This window comes from Olea europaea, chromosome 8 (assembly GCF_002742605.1).
Source record: "Olea europaea var. sylvestris chromosome 8, O_europaea_v1, whole genome shotgun sequence".
Lineage (NCBI taxonomy): Eukaryota > Viridiplantae > Streptophyta > Magnoliopsida > Lamiales > Oleaceae > Olea > Olea europaea.
In genome coordinates this window covers 3,533,133-3,543,771 of record NC_036244.1, presented here as the reverse complement: position 1 = coordinate 3,543,771, position 10,639 = coordinate 3,533,133, and the positions used below count along the sequence as shown (strand labels likewise).

General features: G+C 43.5%; 1 protein-coding gene and 1 pseudogene across 1 annotated transcript; both read left to right on the top strand.

Annotated features, from left to right (window-relative positions):
* LOC111398182 overlaps positions 1–1,324 on the top strand; it is a 3,198-nt pseudogene extending 1,874 nt beyond the window's left edge.
* Positions 1,325–7,563: 6,239 nt separating this feature from the next.
* Positions 7,564–8,346, top strand: LOC111398181 (uncharacterized protein K02A2.6-like). Its single transcript, XM_023025115.1, has one exon. The coding sequence runs from the start codon at positions 7,564–7,566 to the stop codon at positions 8,344–8,346; it is 783 nt and encodes a 260-aa protein (XP_022880883.1).
* The last annotated feature ends 2,293 nt before the right edge of the window (positions 8,347–10,639 follow it).

Genomic DNA, 10,639 nt, shown 5'->3' with positions numbered 1-10,639 from the left:
TTTTGTGTTTTTTGGGGGGGGGGGGGGGGGGGGGTAAGAAACCTTTGGTTGCTTGGAACACTATTTGCCTCCCTAAAGTTGAGGGGGGGCTCGGTTTTAGAGACTTGAAATGTTGGAATTCTGCACTTCTCTCTAAAACACTTTGGAATATCCATTGTAAGAAAGTCTCGCTTTGGATTAAATGGATAAATGTTGTCTACCTCCAAGGGACAGATTTTTGGGGGTATAGTGTGAAGAAACAAGACTCCCCACTCATTAAGAAGCTGGTCGACATCCAGGACAGTATCATTGCTGCCCAAACGGACGGATTTTCAGCAATGGACAGATTGACGGGCTGGACACAATCTGGAATTTTTTCTACTTCAGCAGCTTATGACTACTTCAGGCCGAAGGGGGGACCTCTTCTCTGGTCCAGAACGGTTTGGGATGGTTCCATCATCCCCAAACATGCATTTATTTTATGGTTAGCTGCCCATTCTAAGCTCCAAACGAGGGACAAGCTACTGCACTTGGAGATGGATCGAAGCTGCCCATTTTGTGAAGTGCTGGACGAATCTGTCCAGCACTTATTCTTTGCATGCCGTGTCACTTCCGAGGTACGGAAACAGATCAGATTTTGGTTGGGTATTTGGCATTTCATGTCTACTTTACCGAGCACTTTTAAATGGCTCAAAAAAGAAGCGCGGGGAAAGAGTTGGCCAAGCCGTGTTAAACGGATTGCTTTTGCTACTACTGTCTACTACATTTGGATGGCTAGGAATTGTTGTATTTTTGATGGTATGAAAGTGCAAGTTGAATTCATTGTGAGGAGGATCAAAACACACGTATACAAAGCAAAGTTCGTTTTGTATCCGAATGTTTTGATTCTCTATGGTTCTCTTGCTAATGGCGTCTATAAGTATTTTCATCATTGATCCTTTTTTTGCACGTTTTTGGACATTGATTTGCCTGGATATGCCCGGAGTACTTGTATTTGATTATGGACATTGTCTCGTCCGGGTATGCCCGGTGTATTTATACATGATATATTTTTGATCTATACAGTTACATTTACCGATCAAAAAAATAAAATAAAATAGAAAAGATTGGAGCCTAGTGCATAATGTTAACATACATTGCTTTATGTCTATGATAGCATTGAGCCCGGAGAACCCACTTATTGTGCATTTCAAGATAGGAAAAAAAAATCTTTATCTATAATACGGAAGCGAAGTTGATGGAATTGGTTCAATATCGTGGTCAACCGATCGTTGATCCTTTCAACAATTGTACTTGGCACCCATACTACGAATCACCTTTTTTGTCTTCGTATGCTCTTCAATAGAGTGCATTAAGGGAAATTATATGGTTACAGTAGTCAAAGTGCTGATTGCCTTAAAGAACCATTGAAAGGATCAAATTCGTGTTAAGAATACATTTTGAAGTCGATGAACTCGAATTAAAATTCTTTTGGTGATTAGTTCCAGATTTGATCATGTTGATCATGTTGTTCCTATTTCAATCTTGTTCAATCACATTTCGATTATCTAAAAAAGTAAATATCTTCAGATTGTTTGAAAGAGAAATCGATGCTCAAACCAGTAAGATATTAAAGGGGATTGAACGGAATGGTTTGAAGTAGAAATTCACAGCTATAACTTCCTCAATCCAATCTACTCAGTGCAACTTCCATTAACTTGTTTTGCACAATATAAAAGAACAGATGGCAATAAAAAAGGAAAAATTCATGTGAAAACATACATCAAATCTAAAAAAGCCCTAGAACCATATTTTGGCATGATAACTCACAAATCTTGACACTTATATTGTGGATAATGATATCCTCCCATAAATGTGATTGAGATTGGAATCATAGGGGTGCAACAAAATTCAAATTTTTGGACATGGAAGAGAATGTGATTTAACCATGAAGATTTTGAAAATTCATCATTTTCAACTAAGAATCTTGAACCGAAATTTATGTTCAAACTTGCTACAAAATCTTTAATTAATTTTCGAGACTACTTGTAGGAATATTTTGCGCGGCGACCAAGGCTGAACCATGTCTCTCAAACTTGTTATGAGTGCAATTAGAGTACTATGGGTTCATATCACGACAATGCCTACAATGCCATCATTAACACACGTAGATTATGGTAATCTTTCTAGACCACTCGGCATCCAACAAGCTCTAAAATCTCTTGCCGCCCTGTCAGGAGAGCGATGATTTACCTTTGAGGCCTCGTGACATTGATTTACCTTTTGAGGCCTCGCGACATTTGTACCACATTTGCATCATTGATAAATGACATGAGCTCGAGAGTAAACCTTAGTACACGTTAACGTGTTGTGAGAGACCAGGTCGGAAAGAAATATTCCCCACCTAATACATTGGACAAACCTTAAAAAGAATAAGTGGTCCGAACTCTTCTCATAAGCAAAAATAAGCAATCATAGACAAAATTTGTGGAAATTGCCAGAATACAAATGTTGTTATTGTAATGTGAGCAAAAAACGTCCACTCTGATATTGATAGGGCATCTCCAACATATGTAAATAGAAGTATAAAGAAGGATGAGCCGAGTTAGTGTGTTTCAATGCTCATTTAAAAAAATAATAACAATAAAATTAATAATACCTGATGATTCCGGATTGGTAACCCCAAACTAGACTTGAATTTGCCCACCATGCTCGACCTCGACCTAATACCCCTGAGTTGATCTTAGTGTGTTACGCCGCTTTGAGGTTGGGGTTATCTCTAATCCGACCCTGCCCACCGACTTAATTTCCAAAAAAATAGACCCCACCTAAGTCTACTCCATTCCTGATTAGAAATTTAACAGTATACTTCTAATCAAACTCCAACACCTAATCCTAAGAGGAAAATGACTCTTTCAATAATAGAATCCTTCTACAACTCCCCCACCAACACCTATAAATACTTGGACAAGGCTCAACATCAAAGTACGTTTTCATTATCTTCAGTTTATAGTCTCACGCACTAAATTCCCTATCTGACTTAAGCATCGGATGGGCGACGAGCACACACCTCGTTGCCTTTGTTGCAGGTATTCACAGACCGATTGTGTTCATCAAAGTGAAGTTGGACCATCAAGCTCATCAAAGTGAAGTTGGACCATCAAGCTCGAGATCTTTCAGGTGATATTTTTTGGTAGCATCATTGGCGCCGTCTGTGGGAACCGCTACCAAAGCCATGGTGAATACACGATCAGGTCTTCCTCCAGCAAGCTCATCCACTTCAAATCCTCCCCCTGGAGATCATCCTGTCCCTCAAGAGGAATCATCAGAGATGGCAGCACCGCCATCGGCTGTCATTACCATCGGAGCTTTTGAAGAGCTCCACCAACAAGTTACCACATTGACTCAGTTATTAAGCCAAAGAAACTCACACCCATCGCATACACCAACACCGGATGGCAATCTTATGGTAGCTGCTCGAGCTCGAGCTCCACGAAACATCCCCGATAATGGTGTTGGAACCTCGGGTGTGCCTCCTATGACCGCAGCATCAATGGTAGTAACGATAGAGTCAGGGGAGCTTGCCAGAATCATCCAAGAAGGTATTGCCGCGGGCCTAGCACAGAAATCAAAGGGGACAGCAGGCTTTACCCCTAGCACTCCCTTTACTCCTGAAGTACTGTCCTACCCCCTTCCGGATAGGTTCAAGTATCCTAGGATAAAGGAATATGATGGGACCACTGACCCTATCAACCACCTCAATATATATACTGACATCATGAACCTACAGGTCGCACCTGACGCTGTAATGTGCAAAGCCTTCCCTCAAACTCTTACAAGCGCAGCTAGAGATTGGTTCTACACATTAGAGCCAAACTCTATCGCTTTATTCGCAGACTTGGCCGATAAATTCTCCGCTTTCTTTGCAAGCAGCAAGCGAATTAGGAAAACAGCGGCATCACTTATGCAGATGCGCCAGGGACCTAATGAAATATTACGCAATTTCATGACCAGATTCAATAAAGAAAGACTTCAGATTCCCGATCTACATATTACAGCTGCGGTCTCAGCTTTGACATACGCTATAAGATGCGAAGCATTCAAGATGTCTTTGTCAAAAACCCCTCCAAAGTCAATAACTGACCTCCTAACTCGAGCTGAGAAATACATCAATATGGAAGAAACTCTAACCCCAAGAAAGGACGTTTCACCTTTACTAAGGCCAGACAATAAGAGATCGCGTGAACCCAATCAACGAGACGACAATCCTCGGGTCAAGCAAAGACAAAACCCCCCGATTGGAAACTTTTACTCCCTTGAATACATCAAGGTCCAACATCCTGATGGAGATCAAGGACCTCAAAGAGCTTAAGTGGCCTCCGAGAATGCGATCATTACCTGAAAACAGAGACAGAACCAAGTACTGTGACTTCCACCGGGACCACGGACATACCATTGAGGGATGTTTGGCTCTGAAGCAACAAATTGAGGCCTTCATCAGGAGGGGTTTTTTGGGCTCTTACACTAGCCATGAAAAACACCCGAGGAACAAGAAGAGTAACATACATGAAGGGCGTGGTAGTGAACCACCAACGGCAGGCACTATTAACGTTATTATCGGAGGAACGACTTCAGGAAGAGACACCAACAGTGGACGGAAGAAGTATGCCAAACAGCTTCCAGTCTCTTCCAACACGGATCTTGCTCATACGGAAGATATCACCTTCGGGTCCAAGGATTTGGAAGGAATATCCTTCTCCCATGATGACGCCCTAGTCATATCAGCTATCATAGCTAACTTCGAGGTCAAGAGAATTCTTGTGGATAATGGAAGTGCAGCTAATGTACTGTCTCATGAAGCTTTAGTTCAGATGGGTATCTCAGTGGAACAACTCAAGCCTGTTAAAACACCCCTCCAAGGATTTGGTGGCGGGGTCATCACCCCTGAAGGTATTGTTGGATTACCCATGACTTTGGGATCTGAAGGTCGGCAGGTAACCCATATCGTAACTTTCGAAGTTGTCCGAACTTCGATGGCCTACAACGCCATTCTGGGAAGACCATTGCTAAATAAAATCAAAGCTGTTATCTCAACTTTTCACCTGGCGATGAAGTTCCCCACATATAGTGGAGTTGGAGTCGTCCGAGGAAGCCAAACCATGGCACGCCAGTGCTATGTGACTAGTGTCCGAAAAATAAAGAGCGATGTCATGCAGCTTTTAGAGCTCGAGCTCGAGCTTGAAAATCGTGGGAGACTCGCCCCGATAGAGGAGCTGGTTGAGGTCGAGCTCGAGCCTGGTAGGAAGGTGACAGTAGGGCGTGACCTTGATTCAACCATCATGGCTAAACTCATAAGTTGTCTCTCCCAAAACCAAGACGTATTCGCATGGATAGTTGAAGACATGCCCGGAATTGACCCCGAGGTTGCCGTGCACAGGCTCAATGTAAACCCGAGAGCCAAACCTGTCAAACAAAGGAAAAGACAGTTTGCACCCGAACGGCGTGAAGTCATACGAGAAGAGATTGCCAAGCTGCTCAATACACAATTCATCCGAGAAGTGCAATATCCTGACTGGCTCGCCAATGTAGTTCTATTAAAAAAGGCCAATGGAAAGTGGTGAGTTTGCATTGACTTCATTGATTTGAACAAAGCATGTCCGAAAGATAGCTATCCCCTCCGCCGGATTGACAGTCTCGTTGACAGCACTTCGGGTCACAAATTGTATAGCTTTTTGGACGCATTCTCAGGGTACCACCAAATACCAATGGTCACAGAAGATCAAGAGAAGACCTCATTTATGGCAGATTCCGCCATCTATTGTTATAAGGCCATGCCATTCGGCTTAAAGAACGCAGGGGCTACATATCAGAGGCTAATCAACAAGGTCTTTGCTGATTTAATTGGAAAAACCATTGAGGCTTACGTAGATGACATGGTGGTCAAAAGTAAACAGGTGGATGATCATATCACCGATCTTGAAAAAGTGTTTTCCACGCTACGGAAATACAACATGAAGCTCAACCCAACAAAATGTGCCTTTTGGGTAGCATCAGGAAAGTTTCTAGGTTTCATGATCACAAATAGAGGAATAGAAGCCAACCCTGACAAGATCCAAGCCCTAGTATCTATGGACGCCCCAAAGAGCAAAAAGGACATCCAAAAGCTTACAGGTCGGGTAGCAGCATTGAACAGATTTATCTCTCGGGTAGCGGATAGATGTTTCCCCTTTTTCAAAGTTCTAAGAGGCCACAAGAGTTTTGAATGGAATGATGAATGTAATCTAGCCTTCCAACAACTTAAGCAAACTTTAGCTGTACCTCTGGTTCTTGCCAAACCAGAGCCTGGTGATACTTTGTTCCTTTACTTGGCTGTTTCTCAAAATGCCGTAAGTGGGGTACTAGTAAAGGAAAAAGGAAAGGTGCAACAACCCATCTACTATGTCAGTAAAGTACTTCTTGACATCGAGACTCGATATAACCTTGCGGATTAGTTAGCTCTTGCCTTGATAGTAACTGCCAGAAAGTTGCGGCAATATTTCCAATCTCACCCCATAATAGTTCTCACCAATCAACCACTCAAGCACATAATTCAGAGGCCAGATGTCTCAGGAAGGCTATTAAAATGGCCAATTGAGCTTGGCGAGTTTGAGATAGAATTCAAGCCTCAACCTTCCATCAAAGCGCAGACACTTGCCGACTTCATAGCTGAACTCACTCCAAAGACAGAAAGGCCCGAAGTAAAAAACCCGAGCACGACCTCAAAAACCTGGGAGATATTTGTTGATGGGACGTCGAACAGCTCAGGCTCGGGAGCCGGGATAATTATCATCAGCCCGAACAAGACCACCGAAGTTCAATGTGCGCTTAGGTTTGAGTTTGAAGCAACCAACAACGAAGCGGAATATGAAGCTGTGGTCATTGTTGGACAGATCGAAGGGTCCTTTGAAAGAAAAGATGAAAAGATGAGCTTGTACTGTCTAAAAGTGCATGGCCTTCAAAGACAGTTCACAAGTTGTGACATATTGAAAAGAGCAAGAGCGGATAACTCCAAAGCTGACGCACTATCCAGACTTGTTTTCATGAGGATAGATGAACTCGACAGAACAGTGCACATCAAGATTGTCACAGAGCCTAGCATAAACACGAAGCCGAGCGTCATGGACATTGACCATGAGCCTTCTTGGATTGATCCAATAGTTGAGTATATAAGTAATGGAGACCTACCTCTTTACCCTCGCGCCGCAAGAAGTATTCGGGCCAAAGCTACTAGGTATTGCATTATCAGAGGGGTACTGTTTCGACGAAGACTCACACTCCCCTATCTGAGATGCCTCAAGCCTTCTGAGTCTCTCCAAGCCCTGATTGAGGTTCACGAGGGAATATGAGAAAATCACCAGGGAGCCAGGGCCCTTGCCTACAAATTAATAAGGTATGGGTACTACTGGCCAACTATAAAAAAAAAAAGATGTAGCTGAATATGTCAAAAGATGCGACAAGTGTCAGAGGTTTGGTAATGCTATACATGTCCCTGCAGAAGAGTTGACTTCTATCCATTATTCAGCACCATTTGAATAATGGGGAGTTGACATCCTTGGGCCTTTCCCCATGGCCCGAGGACAATTAAAATTTACTGTGGTAGCAGTTGAGTACTTCACAAAGTGGGTAGAAGACGAACCCCTAGCAAAAATATCAGAGGCCAAGCTCAGATCATTTATATGGAAGTCGATTATATGTAGGTTTGGAATACCCAAAGTACTTATAATAGACAATGGAAGGCAGTTCGACAATTCACAATTCAGAAACTTCTGTGTCAATCACGGTATCGACCATTGTCTGACGTCAGTATCGTACCCTCAAAGCAATGGCCTCGCTGAGGTGACAATTAGGATCATACTTCAGGACCTTCGTACCAGGATCGAAAACGCAAGAGGTGACTGGCCCGATGAGTTGCCCTCTATACTGTGGGCTTATAGAACTTCTCATAAAACAGCAACAGGCGAGACTCCTTTCATGTTAGCTTTCGGCTTAGAGGTCACCATCCCCATCGAAGTCAGTCTTCCCACTCTAAGGAGGGTTGAACCTGGCATGGAAGACCGAACAACCGAACATCTTGACTTACTTGAAGAAGTAAGAGAGCAAGCTTCACTGAGAGCTGCTAGTTACCAAAATAGAATGGCAAAGTACTTTAACACCAAAGTCAGGTCCCGAGAATTTAAGAGTGGCGATTTGGTTCTAAGAAGAGCAGAGGCAGCTGGACACCCTCCAAGTAAACTTGGACCAGTATGGGAAGGGCCATTCGAAGTCATACGAAGGATCAAAGGGAGACATACAGCCTTAGAGATACTTCAGGAAATCCACTCCCGAGACCTTGGAATGTGGATAACCTAAAAATATATTACAAGTAGAATAGCAATAGCGTCACACAAGGGCTTGCACGCCCGCCTTATTTTTATTTTTAGTAGCTCGAGTCTATGAACCCTTGAACATTTTTTCCCTTCAAGTAGCTCAGGGCTATGAACCCTTGAGCATTTTTTGCTTTCAAGTAGCTCGGGCTAAGTACCCTTGAGCACCTAATAATATTCAAAGTTTTCTTTTCCTAGCACTACTTAAACCTTGGCGTAACAATGTGCTTCGGGCATGCAGCCAACTCTTCAACATTAGTGTAATGACGTGCTACGGGCATGCAACTAATAAACTTTGGCATAATGACATGCTTCAGGCATGCAGCCACTTTAACATTAGTGTAATGACGTGCTACAGGCATGCAACTAATACCTTTGGCATAATGACGTGCTTCGGGCATGCAGCAACTTTAACATTAGTGTAATGACGCGCTACAGGCATGCAACTAATAACTCTGACATAATGACGTGCTTCGGGCATGCAGCAACTTTAACATTAGTGTAATGACGCGCTACAGACATGCAACTAATAACTCTGACATAATGACATGCGGGCATGCAGCCAACTCATCAACATTAACGACGTGCTATAGGCATGCAGCATAATACAACCCGAGGTCATAAACCCCGAACTATTTTGTATCTAAAATTAATAAAGGAAATGTTGATCGAATTGAGCCCCGTGTCTTCCACACAAGACACCCCGAGCTAAAAAAGGCCCAAGTTATAGCAACTAAAAAGCTCGAACTCATCATCTGGTTCGACCTGCGGGCCCAATGACAACATCAAGAATCGAGCTCGTGCATGCCTGATGTTTACCACCAAAGCGTTGATCGAGTCCAAAAGCGTTGTGTTTGTGTTGTGCATTGAAAACAAACAGAACACATGTGCACGAACATTCATTGATTAAATGAAAAACAAGTAGTGTGTACGAACATTCATTGATTAAATGAAAAACAAGTAGTATGCACAAACATTCATCAATTAAATTAAAAACAAAGTAATGTGCGCGAACATTGGTCGATGAAATTAATAACAAAAGTATCAGCCCAGTTCGGGCAATATTACAAAAATTTTTAAAACAAAGTTAAAAACCTAATCGATATCTACAACCCTGACATCATCCCCTTGATCGCCAGTCCCGGCGTTATCTCCATCACCACCATCATCATCTTCATCATCGTCCTCGACCTCAGAAGTCGAAAGTTCGAGCTCCCCTGCGAGCTCGTTCACTGTCTTCAAGTCCTCGACAAGGGACTTTAAATCCTCGGGCATCTTCGTGCGAAGATAAGAACGGGCAAGGCGAAGCCCGTAATGGCGAAGCCCGTAATGGTAAGAGCCCGACCCGTACTATTCCAACAGGGTCCCAAACTCGTCGGACTTCTTGAAGTCTTCAACAGCCTGAGCTCGAGCCTCATCACGAGCCTTTGCCAGCTCTTCCCCAAAGCTCCTCTGGGACTGGAGAAGCTCGAGCTTAACTTCCTCGACCTCAGCCTTGGATGTCTCTAGTTCCTCTCGGGACTTCTTGAGGTCAGCCTCAGTAGTCTTGAGAGCTTTTTCCAGGTCATGAGCTCGCTTTTCAGCTCGCTCTTTTTCCTTTAAAACCTTGTCCATTTCGTTCTAGATGTTGATACCATTCAAAGTAAGACCTCGCGCCACACTTAGCGTCTGCACAAAGAAGGAAAGGAAGTCCAAAGTCAGTTCGATCAAAGAAGATTAAAACATAAGAAATACAATTTAAGGTCGGTATCTTACCCTTAAGGTCAAAGCCTCCAGTGTCTTGACCCCTTCATTGATGTTGACCTCCTTCTCGAACCTTTCGACAAGGTCCTTCACCAGGGCACACTCCATGTATTCCTCGAGGGCACTATCTGAAATAGGCTCGAAGCCTGAATTCGCGACACCATAACAGCCCCGAGCTCGATCTTCATATTTCGACTTCGTATGAGGCATTGAGGTCGGGCTCCTTGACGTCGAGGGTTGACCCCTAGGAGGCACCGGGCTCTCAAGATGCACTTCAGGCACCCTAACATCGGCGTGCCTGGCCCTCTTCTTTCCCTTTTTTGAGGCCGGGGCTTCGGACATCGGCCCCTTGGCCTTATGGTGGACATTGGCCAGCAATTTGGAAGGATCAAAAAACATCTCTAGATCTGCAAGAAACAAATCACAAGGCATTAGCATGATCTCGACGTCAAGAATACGATGATAGAGCTTAAAAGTAAAAGAATACCCTCGAGGCCTTTTACATTTGCAAGGTCGAGGGTGTCATCCTCGAGCAA